The sequence below is a fragment of the Sarcophilus harrisii genome, chromosome 4 (assembly GCF_902635505.1).
Source record: "Sarcophilus harrisii chromosome 4, mSarHar1.11, whole genome shotgun sequence".
NCBI classification, from domain to species: domain Eukaryota; kingdom Metazoa; phylum Chordata; class Mammalia; order Dasyuromorphia; family Dasyuridae; genus Sarcophilus; species Sarcophilus harrisii.
Window position 1 is genome coordinate 389,237,949 of NC_045429.1, and position 13,701 is coordinate 389,251,649.

General features: G+C 36.0%; 1 protein-coding gene across 1 annotated transcript in view; it reads left to right on the top strand.

The window, feature by feature from the left end:
• CAPN8 (calpain 8) overlaps positions 1–13,701 on the top strand; it is a 111,914-nt gene that overhangs the window by 6,799 nt on the left and 91,414 nt on the right. Inside the window, exon 2 of the mRNA XM_003767730.2 lies at positions 2,779–2,848. Coding sequence (XP_003767778.1) covers positions 2,779–2,848 — 70 coding nt within the window. The remainder of the gene's footprint in view (positions 1–2,778; positions 2,849–13,701) is intronic.

Below are 13,701 nucleotides of genomic sequence, written 5' to 3' on the forward strand. Positions count from 1 at the left end.
CTGCCCATTAGATTTATATTCCATCCTTTCTGACATCATCTCCCTGTAGATTGTAAACTGCCCCTTATTAGATTTGCATCCCTTCTTCCCCTGGCTCCCTCTAAACTGTAAGCTTCTTGAGGGCAAGGACTGAATTTTGCTTTGTTCATCTTCATTTCCTACCTGAATACCCTCAATTCCTTCCAATTAATTCTTATATAAGAATGATTCAGGATCCTTCTCTATTCTAGTTGGTTTTCTTTGGAAATTCTCCAATTTACCAATTTCCTTCTTTAAGGACAGTGTCATCGAAATAGAGAGGAAGTATTTATCTCCTTTAACTATGCCATGTAGAAGCTATATAATACTTAAACCTAGAAGCTATCATTATACTTTAGAGTTCCAAGTCTTGAAACATTTATAGCTGCTTGCTTCCTGGTGACTTCTCCAAAATGACTCCAGAATCTATCTCCTCCTCACAGTCTTCCCAGAAAGAATGGACCCTCTCACATCCTGTAGTTGCTGAACTTCTTAGTTTACTGAACTGGCTGCTCCTTCTTCACATCAAACTCTGACTTCTCTTCCTCTCCAGAGTCCCAATGGCCACCCCTTCTTTTGTGTCTGCCCTCAGATCCACCCCCTCTGCTTTCCCATCTGCTTTTATCTCCCTGTGTTTCATTCCTTTGGAGCAAAGTAGAAAAGTCATTCCTTGATGTATCACGTTCCAGGATCAAAAGCAAGGGGGAGGAAGTTGTCCCCCTGTTCCCAAGGTCTTTCTCCTGAGAATACTGACTGATGGTGCTTACTCTTTGTCTCAATACCTCCCCTCTTTCAGATATTTCAGAATGGGCTTTGCTACCTTTTGTCTGATGGATGCTATCTTTGCTCTCCTAATTTTCTTGTCTGTAACCTCTTAATAGATAGTATTAGAGGGATAGACCTAGAGGGATCTTGGAAGCAATCTGGTCAAACTCTCATGTTATATATGAAGAAATTTAGGCTCAGAAATTTTACGTGATTTCTCAAAGTCACAGAGAGTAGGAAAGTAGCAGAATTGGAGTTCAATTTCAGATCCTGCCATTCTTCTGTGCTGCCCTCTCTCTCCTTTATATTTTAATCCATCCAATCAGTGGTTGCTTTTCTTGTTTTCTAGTGCTTTCATATAGGTATTTTTTTCTACAAACAAAACCATAACTAGGAATTTTTGCAATTAGGTCAAATGCCATAAACCAAGCCTAAGAGCAATCAGCTCAATGGCACAGTGGATAGAGCACCAGGCCTGGAATAATATAACCTGAGTTCAGATCAGATTTCAGACTTTACTATCTGTGTCTAAACTGGTCACTCAACTTCTCTCTGCCTCAATTTCCCCATCAGTAAAATGGGGATAATAATAGCACCTATCTCAGGTAGTTGTGGGAATCAAATGAGATAACATTTATAAAGTACATAGTACCTAGCACATAGTAATCTCTTTGTAAATGTTAGTTATAAACTACTTTGCTTACTACTTTTTGGAGTAATGAAAACCTGAGTTTAAATCTAGCCTCAGACACTTACTAGTTATATGATCTTGGGCAAGTCATTTAACTTTTGGATGTCTCAGTTTCTTTATCTATAGATAAAATATATTTATCTATAAAATATAGATAAAATGGGGTTAATAATGGCACCTACCTCACGGGGTGATTGTGAGAATCAAATGAGATAATATTTGTCATATTTGTTGCAAACGTTAAAATGCTTTGTAAGTACTCTTAGAAGCAGCACAAAGCACAATCTTATATGGGGGCGGGGGGGAAGAAGAGAAGTTGCGAATCTCTGTGCAGTAGAGAAGGAGACCCAACAGCTGAAGAGGAGCCCAATCAAGCTCACCTTCTGGTAGCTTCCTGTAGTAACTAAAAATTATTGCTAACTAAGGCTAAACTCTATTATTTCTACCTTCTAGAGACTTTAAATGTTAATTGACAAGGATTTTTATTAAGTACAAGCTATAAGTCTGGCCCTATATTAAGTTCTGAGACATAAACAGAAAAGTGAGATAGTTCCTGCCCTAAAGAAGCTTATATTCCACTAGCTTTTACTCTTTAAATTTGATACCCTCTAAATTCAGCATCCTGGAGCAAAGCTCTTGCTGACTCATTCTAGTTATAGCTCTTTTCTCCAACTACATTATAAACTCCTTGGGTGCAAAAACTATTTCTTCAATTTGTTTTGTGTTCTCAATTTCCTCCATAGCATATCATATAATGCTAAATATAAGATATTCAATAAATGAGTAACATTCATTTTTTCAGACAATTTCTGAACATTTCTATGAAGCTCAGAAATACAGAGATAACTTAATTGCCAATGGGATATGTATGGAGAATTTAGTTAACTCAAGGACTGAGTTGCTTTTTTTTGAGGCACTGAGTTGACTTTAGTTGACTCTAGAAGTGCTACTTTTTGGCTTTCCAAGTTTTTCCATCAGCATAATGAGAAGCATTATCATAATCATTGAGCATTTAATGAGCATACACAGGAAACCCAGCTCTTTAGTAGGTGCTAAGTAATATTTTTATCTTCTACCTGGATATAGGGTACATGAGTTTTTTCTTCAGTACATTAATATGTCTACTTTATTTTGGAGGGACAGAGCAAGAAAAGAAATTCATCAAATGTCTAAAAATCCCTCAAATAACTAGAAATCCCTCAAATCCCCAGAAATCCTTCAAATATCCTTTATCCAAAGCAACGCTGTTGCTGGAAATGTTGTGATGTATTTTTTTTTTTTTTTTTGTACCAAATTCCTTTCAGGAATTGTGTCCTGACCCTCAGTTTATTGTTGGTGGAGCTACTCGAACAGATGTTCGTCAGGGTGCCCTTGGTGAGTAGTGTATGTGTGTGTGTGTGTGTGTGTGTGTGTGTGTGTGTGTGAGAGAGAGAGAGAGAGAAAGAGAGAGACAGACAGACAAACACAGACAGACACAGAGAGAGACATACAGAGAGAAATAGAGAGACAGAAAGAGGGACAGGGACAGGGACAGGGAGGAAGAGAGAGGGAGACAAAGAAAGGGAGACTTGTGAGAAGAATGGGGGGGGGGGGGCTAATGAAGGGTACAAGTTTTGCTTGTCTTCAGTAAACTTGCATTTATGTGTCTGTAACGAGAGTACATTCCATAAGGCAGTATGGCATTTTAGGAAAACAAAAAACCTATGTGCATCCATGCTCATGCAACTATTTTCCTGGGAGTAAATCCAGAACTCTGAAATTTATCTTAAATCTTGTGTCCTTTCCCTCTACCAAAAGTCATTCTTTTATTTAACAAACATTTCTTAAGCTTTCTATGTCAGGATGATGACACAATGGAAGAAGGACGAAATACTGAGGTCACAAGTCTGAGTCTGAATTCTGCCTCTGCTGCTTATTAACTACATGATCTTGGTCAAGACTTAGCCTGTAGGTCTCAGTTTCATCATTTATAAAATGAATTGCTTGGATAGAGTATCCTCTAAGTTTCCTGTTAGCTCTAGATAAGGAGATAAGTGGTCACATGGGATAGAGCTTAGATTAAGAAAGATTTGAGTTCAAATCCTGCTACAGATGTTTATTAGCTATGTGATATTGAGCAAGTCACTTAACCTCTGTTTGCCTCTATTTCCTCATCTGTAAAATGGGAATAATAATAACATCTTTCTTCAGGGATTGTTTTGAGAACCAAATGAGGCATTTGTAAAGAACTTTGTAAACATTTATGAGCAATTTATTGATTTACAATTACATGATTTTCTGTATGCTCAGTTGCTGAAAATGTGATATTCTTTTTTGATTGCCTCCCCCTCTCTCCCTACCTTTCCCCCTATCAAACTCCAGTCTCTTCCTTCCTTCCTTCCTTCCTTCCTTCCTTCCTTCCTTCCTTCCTTCCTTCTTCCTCCTCCTCCTTTTTTTCCTTCTTCTTCTCCTTCTCCTCCTCCTCCTCCTCCTCCTCTTCCTTCTCCTCCTCCTCCTTTTCCTCCTTCTCTCTCTCTCTCTCTCTCTCTCTCTCTCCCCCACCTCCTTACCTCTCACCAATACTCCTTATCATTCCCTCTACCTTGAAGTTGAACAAAATCACTTCTTGTCCTTCAATCTCATTCTGTCCTGTCCCAATTTCATACCTATGCCTGAAATACATTTCCTCTTCATCTCCACTTTTTGAAATACTTTATGACTTTTTTTTTTTTTTGAGCCTCTGTTAAGATTCTGTTTCTTCATGGAAGAAACCCTTTCAGGTTACTATAAGCTCTTACAGGCAGGGAGTGTTTTTGTCCCTTTTCACCTTTGTACCTACAGATTTTACAAAAACTCCTTCATGGAGAAAATGTTTAATAAATGTTTATTGAATTGAATTGATACCACACAGACCCTGCCCTTGTGAAGCTTACTTTTTGATTTATTTTAAATACAGTGGGTCTCTTTCTTTCTTTTTTGACTTGTTAAAATTGCTTTATTTTTTCTAATAGCAGTTTTTATTTTTTTTTCAAATACATGTAAAGATAGTTCTCAACATTCATTTTTTTAAACTTTTGTGTTCCAAGTTTTTCTTCCATCCTTTTCGCCTCCCTCCCAAGACAGCAAACAATCTGATATAGGTTGATATATGTGCAATCCTTTTGAACATATTTCCCTATTTGTCACACTATACAAGGAAAATCAATCAAAAGGAAAAAAAACACAAGAAAGAAAAAAAAAGCAAAAAAGGTGAAAATGCCATGCTTCGATCCATATTCAGTCTCCACAATTCTCTTTTTGGATGCAATTGGCATTTCCCATCGCAAGTCTTTTGGAATTGCCTTGAATCATCACATTGTTGAGAAAAGCCAAGTTCCTCATAGCTGACCTCTATACAATGTTGCTACTGTGTACGGTGGTCTCCTGGTTCTGCTTTACTCACTTAGTATCAGTTCATGGAGGTCTTTCCAGGATTTTCTGAAATCAAAGTGGGCTTCTTTCTAATAATATTTTATATTTATTTCGAGCTTTGTGTAGTCTTTTGTGTACATGACCACACTGATTTCACTCAAGAACTCTGTATGGATAGCAGAGTGACAGACACTATGACCCTAATTTTACAGCTGACTTAGTTAGGAAGCCCGGTGAATAGAGTGCTAGACTTGGGGTAGGGAAGACCTAAGTTCAAATCCTATCTCAGACACTTACTAGCTGAGTGATGTTGGGCAAATCACTTAATCCTTAGCTCTCTTATCTGTAAAATGGGGATAAAAATAGCACTTGCCAAGCCAGATTACTGTGAAGATCAAACGAGATTATATATGTAAAATGCTTTGTCATCCTTAAAGCACTATATAAATGCTTCTGCTGTTGCTGTTGAGTTGTTCCAGTTTTTTATGATTCTTCATGCCCCAATAAGAGTTTTCTTATCAAAGACACTGGAGTGGCTTGTCATCTTTCTCCAGTCCATTTTATAGATGAGGAAACTGAGACCAATAGGATTAAATGACTTTTCCAGGATCACACAGCTAGCTAGTAAGTGTCTGAGATCAGATTTGGACTTGGGAAGAGGAATTTTCCTGATTCCAGGCCTAGTGCTCTATCCATTGGACAACCTAGCTAATGCCAACTGTTCTTTTTATGATCATTTGATGATGAAATGAGTTCAGAGAAATTAATGATTTGGTTAAGGCTACACTAGTACAAAGTAGTGAAGAAAGGACTCAAACTTAGTGTATCAGGCTTCCTGCCTTGATAAATAAGGACAGGGAGACTGGATTATAGGAATGATCATTACTCCAGGTAATCAGTCTTTAGACTTTAGATCCAGCCCTGGATCTTGGCTGTTCCTTTTCATATTCACTGCAGATAAGATTCTGTGTCATTTAAGGAAAAATTCATTTTTCATGAGTTTTACTCTCACTTGTCAGAATGTATACAAACTCCTCCTTGATAACAGGCTTAGTCATTCTGATTATGCAAGACCTCCTCTTAACATGGCCTTATAGACTGCAACTTTTGTCTGAAGAGGGATGACATTTGTACTTCAGTGAACAAATTGTGCTGTGCCCCTGGAACCATATTCAGTGACAGTGAAGACATATGCCTGTGAAAGAGAGAAGCAACAGACAAAATGAACCCAATTCAAAGAAAAGCAGTAAAAAAAAAATCTGACCATAGGAGAAAAGAAATTAAATATTTTTAAAGAAGTTTTCTTTTCCCTTTCTATCTCCCATGTTCTCTCTCCAGCTTTTTTTATTTTTTTTTTAATTAAAGCTTTTTATTTTCAAAACTTATGCATGGATAATTTTTCAACATTGACCCTTACAAAACCTTGTGTTCCAAATTTTCTACTCTTTCCACTCCCTCCCCAGATGGCAAGTAATCCAATATATGTTAAACATGTTAAAATATATGTGAAATCCAATATATATATATATATATATATATATATATATACACACATATTTATTCAATAATCTTGCTGCACAAGAAAAATCAGATCAAAAAAGGAAAAAAAAAGTTTCTCCAGTTTGTCTTATATCTTCATGAATCTAAAAATCAAAGAATAGTTTAAGAAAGAAATGCCTTCAGCTTTTTCTTAATGAGAATGACAAGCAAGCCTGCCACATATGGAGTTTTCCAGCAATAAAAATGACCCAGGAATATCAGGCCTCCTAAATATAGACACACCCATTCTATTGTATGGTAAGTCTATAATTGATACCATCAGGGAGTGGTAGGAATTTAACTCTTTTTTATTTATTTGGAGGAATCTGTAATATTTAATTACTTTACCTGGAAAATGATTAACCTTTTAGAAAATATGCCAAAGAAAGTAACCTCCATCTCTAAAACTCCAAAAAGTACCTGCATAGCTCTCTATATGTGGACTCTCTGTAAGATAATAATAGTATTTATTTGTGAGGCTTGACTTGTGAATGTTTGTAAAGTGCACTATAAAAATACCAACTATTATTATGTAGACAGTGATTAATAAATGCTTTCTTCTTCTTCTTCTTCTTCTTCATCTTTCTTCTTCTTCTTCTTCTTCTTCTTCTTCTTCTTCTTCTTCTTCTTCTTCTTCTTCTTCTTCTTCTTCTTCTTCTTCTTCTTCTTCTTCTTCTTCTTCTTCTTCTTCTTCTTCCTTCTTCTTCTTCCCTAGAGTCACAGCTAGGAAATGTTTAGTGTCTGAGGTCAAATTTGAACTCAGGTCTTCCTCCTGACTTCAGGGCTGGTCCTTTATCCACTACAATATCTAGTGTTTTCTAATTGATCAACTTTGTTGATTTTCCATTTTAATATATTCCTATCAAATTAAGAGAGCAGTAGGATGGTAGTTGACCTGCCTTCACATTCTGCTTCAAGCAATTTAAAAAAATTTTTGTTATTGTTCAGTCTCTTCCCTCCCTCCAATTAAGGTTAAGTGGCTTGTTCTGGTTATTATGTTTCTGAGACTGGATTTGAACTCTAGTCCTCCTGACTTCAGGAATGGTGCTCTCGCCACTGTGTCATCTAGCTGCCCAAATTTGTAGCATTTTTGACATAGATACTGGAATTGTTTGCCATTTCCTTCTCAAGATCATTTTAAGGATGAGGAAACTGAAGCAAACAGAATTAAGTGGCTTGCTCAAGGTCACCTAACTAGTAGGTGTCTGAGGCTAGATCTGAATTCAGGAAGATGAGTCTCCTGACCCCAGCCCTATGTTCTATTGACTATGTTACTAGATCTCCAATATCTGAAACTTGCCTAAGTTATAGAATGGTTGTGATCAGTATTGTTTAAAATTTTTTTTTTTAAATTAAAGCTTTTTATTTTCAAAATATATGCATGGATAATTTTCAGCATTTATTGTTGCAAAACCTTGTGTTCCAATTTTTTTCCTTCCTTCCTCACTTCCTCCCCTAGATGGCAAGTAATCCAATATATGTTAAACATGAGCAATTCTTCTATACATATTTCCATAATTATTATGCTGCACAAGAAAAATCAGATCAAAAAGGAAAAAAAAATGAGAAGGAAAACAAAATGCAAAGAAAGGACAACAAAAAGAGTGAAAATACTATGTTGCGATCCATACTTAATTCCCACAGTTCTCTCTCTGGTTGCAGATGGCTCTATTCATCACAAGATCACTGGAACTGACCTGAATCATTTCACTTTGAAGAGAGCCACCTGTGATCAGTATTAGTGAATGAAACTCCTATACTGAGAGTTTTACAGGCCATTCACATATTTGCTTATTTGCCCATTATACCAGAGAAGAAGCTATTTTAAAAAGGTGATTTAATCTGAGTTCAATCTCTTAGCAAAGCAGTGACAAAACTGGAGTAAGACCTAGGTCCTCTGGTTTCAAATCCAGTAGTGTTTTCACCAAACTATACTTAGTTCAGATCAATTAGATCAATAACAAACATATTTGCTGAGAAGCAATATAGTAAATGAATGAATGAAAAAAATTATTCTATTAAGTACCTATTATGTAATAGGCACTATACTAGGTAATGTAGATAGAAGTATAGAAGTGAGAAAATTCCTCCCCTCCAGAAGCTTACATTCTAATTGGGGGAGAAAACCTCTCTAGGGAAATAAAAATTATGGATTTTCTAATTCTTTGAGGTTTCAGTCTGAGGTGAATGCAACCTCAAGAGTCTTATTGTTCTGCCTTTCTTAGAAGTAATGGTAATATTGATAAAATTACTGTTCCCATATCAAAAGATGAAAAGCAGGGGATTAGGTGATGTTGCTTATGCAAGATGGAGGACGTGGAGGACTACAGGGGTTTATGAAGCATGATCTAGGACTGGGTATAATGAATCTGGTGAGATTGTCCTTTGTCACCAATCAGGATCTGGATCTGGATAATAATACTTGTTTTATTCACCCTATAGGATTGTTTTAAGAATCAGATGAGTTATTACATTAAAATGTTTTATAGCTGTATAGTTTTAATTTTAATTTGTTCTTTACCAGAAAAATGTATATGAACTTTATTCATCCAGGAGAGCTTTCTATTTTACATACATTGGTACATTCCCTGCAGAAAAATGTACTGTCTCACCTATAAGCAGAGGTCTAAAGCAGTCAAGTATCTGTCCTGAAGTCTTATAGCAAGGCAGTGGCAGAACTAGGGTAAGATCCAGATTCTCTGGTTTCAAATCCACCACACTGTACTTGTTCTTAGATCAGAAATAAAACTCATTGATCATCATGATTATATACTAAGTATTTTATCCCCTTCAATCAAGTCCTACTTGTATAGTTAATCCTGGAATGGAGAAGTGACTAAAGGTTCTTGAAACCTGCTACTAGGATGAAAATTCTGGGAAACTCTACCCAGGAGTGGGCCAGATCCAGCTCTAATGGACTCTCTTCAGTTAATTGCTAAATCTGTAGTATGAGCATGTATACCTCAGCAGACTCTACAATTCAAGGGCTGAGATATAAATTTTTTTTTGAAAGCAGTTATTAAAAACTTACCAGAATCCTTCAGTTCTACTGAACTGGAAAATCTTTCAATATGGGCTTGGTTATGGAGTCAATTCAACAATCAATTGTTTCTTTTTTTTTTTTTTAAATAATATTTTAATCCCCCCAATTACATGTTAAAACAATTTTTTTTAACATTTTAAAAGAAGTTTAGAGTTCTAAATTCTCTCTTTCTCTCTTTTTCCTTCCTCTCCCCCATGCCTGAGATGATAAATGATCAAATATGTGCAATCACCTAAAACATTTCCATTTTAGAAATTTTGTACAAGACTAGACTAAAAATAAAAATGAAAGAAAGAAAGTGAAAATAGCATGCTTCAAGTCTTTATTCAGACAATATCAGTTCTTTCTTTGGAGATGAATAGTATATATTTCATCATTAATACTTTGAGATTGTCTTGGATCATTGTATTGCTGAGAATAGCTAAGTCATTCACTATCCTTCATTGTACAATATTGTTGTTACTGATTACAATGTTTTCCTGATTCTGTTCATTTCACTATGGATTAGTTCATGTAAGTCTTTCCAGGTTTTTCTGAAATAATCCTGCTTCTCATTTCTTTATCACAATAATATTCTATCACTCTCATATGCCAAATTTGTTTAGCCATTTCCCAATTGGTGGGCATCATTTTGATGTCCAATTCCTATCCAGCGCAAAAAGAATTACTGAAAATATTTTGTACATTTGGGATGTCTTTAGGGGTATGGACCCAGCTGTGAAATTGCAAGATCAAAGAGTATGCTGAGTTTTATATCCCTTTGGCCAAAGTTCCAAATTGCTTTCCATAATGATGGTCAACAATAATGGTTTGAAATAGAGATTCAGTTTTAAGGTGATCTTTCTTTTGGATAATGTTGTATTGCTGGCAACTTATTCTTTTGGTGTTTACATCTAAATGAATTACAAAATTAAAATTAAATTAAAACAAAAGCAAAATTCTTCCTTTTATGTGCAAGGCATTGTTCTAGGTAATAGAAATACAAAAAAGAGAACAAAAGTCTATTTCCACGAGGAACTTATGTTCTATTATTACATAATGTATACACAAATGACAATAAACAAAATGAGGAATTATGGAAGCAAGAAAGAGATCAGGAGAGACAGAAAATAAAGGAAAGTATCACAGAGGAAGGAGCTTCTAAACTAACCTCTAAAGGAAGAGATGGATTCTGAAAAGTGGAATTGAAGATGGATTGTATTTTGGGCAGGGAGAACAGCTGGTTTGAATGCACAGTGGTGGGAGATGATGAGTCCATACAGGGAGTAGTTAGCAGTCTGGCTTGGTAGGATTATTGAAATTGCAAAGAAGAGTCATAGGAAAAATAAGACTGGAAAGATATGTTGGAGCCAAATTATGGAAGACCTTGAATACTGTTCTAAAGAGTTAGAATTTTATACTAAAGATACTAGGAAGTCACTGAAGAGTTTTTAAGCAGAGAAGTGATTTACTCTCTGTGATGTTAATAGCAGGAATAACCAGAAGCTGAGACACTCACTGTCAGCCCATATGAGGAGTGGGGAGAATTTTGCAGTGCTTCACATAGAGTGGGAATACAGACTGTGCTGTGACCAAATAGCTGTTGTTTAAGCTGAAAGTGGAGGCTGATGCTCTTCTTAGAAGGGAAAACAAAGAAATTCGAGAAAGGCTCTTCTTCAGCTTCTGTGTTGTCAGGGAGAAGGAACTGGATCAGTCCTTAAAAACAACCAAATAAACAATAATAGAATAAAACAAAAGCTCTTCAGTGTGAAAATAAACAACAACAAAAAAGAAAATGTACCTGGAGAAGCAGAGGGAGATCTTGACATATCAGGGAACGGGAGAACAGCAGAATATGACACAATTAAGGAAAAGAAGAAGAAAGGCATAGAACACTTTGAGCTAAGTAACAGATAATGTCATTCTTATTGAAGGGGAGAGAAGTAAGGCTTCTGAGGATATATCAGGTTGTCTTCCAACTGCTTATCCATAAGCACCATCTGATAAGAGAAGTTCCAAGGGAATGAACATGAAGGAGGAACCTAGGGATGGGAAGAAATCTGTCTTATAAGGGTCAGAGGAAGAAGAGATAATAATGGTAGTTATTAATGTCCTGTTGAAGGTAACTGAGGAAACTGGGTGATGCAGTGAATAGAGTTGTGGAGCTATAGTCAGCAAGCCCTGAGTTTAAATACTTTCTCAGATTTTTCTGTGGTGCTGGGCAAGTCACTTTATATCTCTGCCACAGTTTCCTCATCTGTGAAATAAAGGCAGTAATAGCACGTACCTCTCAGAGCTGTTGTGAGGGCAAGGTAAGATAACATGAAAAGTGATTTGCAAACCTGAAAGCATTACATAAGGGTTAGCTATTATTAGTCTAGCTATTAGTGAAGATTGGCAGATCTGACCCTTCAATCCCACTTGTCCCTAAATCTGAATGCCATTTGTATCCAGAATATGAGAGAAAGCCTTTTAAGGGATATCAGACCAGATGACTACCACCAGCCTCTGATGATTCACTTGGACATTGCCAGAAGAAATTTAGAACACAGTGGGAAAGATTATAAAGTTTTGGATAAGAACTGAAGACTTTAGAAAGGAAGGAAGGAAAGAAGGAAGGAAAGAAGCCTACCATGTGCCAGGCACTTTGCTAATACTTTAGGACAAGAATGGTGTTTTTATGACCATTGTCCGTGTGAGGCAAAGGGTTTCAGAAGAGTAAGGTCAAAAGGAAATGAAAAGCTGGTTAAGAAGATGGTATCCAAGAACTGGATTTGGATTTCTTGGCCATAACTTAAAGTAGAAGAATTCCATAGGCTCCTAGCCAGATTTGGAGTATAACTAATAAGAACCATTAAAAGCTTATCAAATTGGTATCTTACCAATCAATTCAGAAGAGCTTTAAACTGAAAAGGAACAGACTATAGCCAGCAGCTCTAATGGAAGAAGTAGTGTTGACCAGAAATCTGTAAGAGACAAAAGCCAACAAAGAAATCAGCAATAAAAACTCATGGCCTCCGTTGTCTCAATATGGATATAGAAAATATGGGTAATATGCAAGAGAAATAGAGATATTAATCCAAGGAAGCTAATTTGGCTTCATTATTATGACTGAGACTTAATGGGATGAGCCCCAGAACGTGTCTATCCCTCTGGAAATATATATTTAGTTTTAAAGGAACAAAACAGGTAAAAATATTCCTTTCATGGAAGCAGGGAAGTGTGTGTGTGTGTGTGTGTGTGTAGAAGCATTGTTTATTAAGAAAATATATTAACGTGAAACATTCCAGGTTCCAGAGGAGAGAAACATGGTGGAGAATATTTGGGTAAAATCAACAAAGATACTGTATATCACAGTGTATACTACAGACCAACTGGACAGAAAGAGGAAACAGATGAGGGGTTGGGAAATAGATCATAAGCCTAGAACAGAGGCATGATATTTGTTATAAGGGAGGGTCTTCAATTGCCTGAACATCTTCTGTACCTCCAAAAGCTGAACATCTAATACATTTTTTTGACGACTTTATGATAAGTTATTCCTTCAAAAGATGGAGTGAGAGGAAACTACTTTTCTGGATCTGATTCTCACCAACAAAGAGGAAATAGTTGCTGGGGTGGATTGACACAGAGACTGCTGCTGACAGTGTAAGCTATATTCTTCATATGTAGACCCATATCTCTCTTCCTGGAAGAGGAAAGTCTTTCCCTGTCTTTTTCAGAATTGAGATTAACCATTACAGTGTGGCTGTCTTTTAATATTTTCACTTGCATCATTGTAGCATCCTAGATTTGGAAGTGTAGCTCCTAAAATCTTCAAAGGAGTAAGGAAGTAACTATGGGTTAAAATTCTATAAGGAAAATCAGATCAAAGGATTAGAAACTCTTGAGAATGAAATTCTAGAGAAACAAAGAGAAATGATATCTATGAAGAAGTTAAAGGTTTGGGGAAATGTCTAAAAAAGGTTAATATAGGTAAATATATCAACCAAATTGGAGTTTTTTCTTTTTGTTTTTTTCCCCCCAAAAATTGTTAATTTAAAATGAGCACTTCCATATATTCTATTTTTTATATATATATAAATTTCTGCATATATATATATATATATATATAAATTATTATACATGGAAAAAGAAGATTGTATATGAAACGGTGGATGTCATGTATAGTTTGCCATTGTTTCCAAGCATTTGATTCCTTCTATCCTCTTTTGTGCAGTTGAAAAAATATCCAAAGTCCCACTTTTCTTATTTTTTAAAAATTTATTTTTGGTAG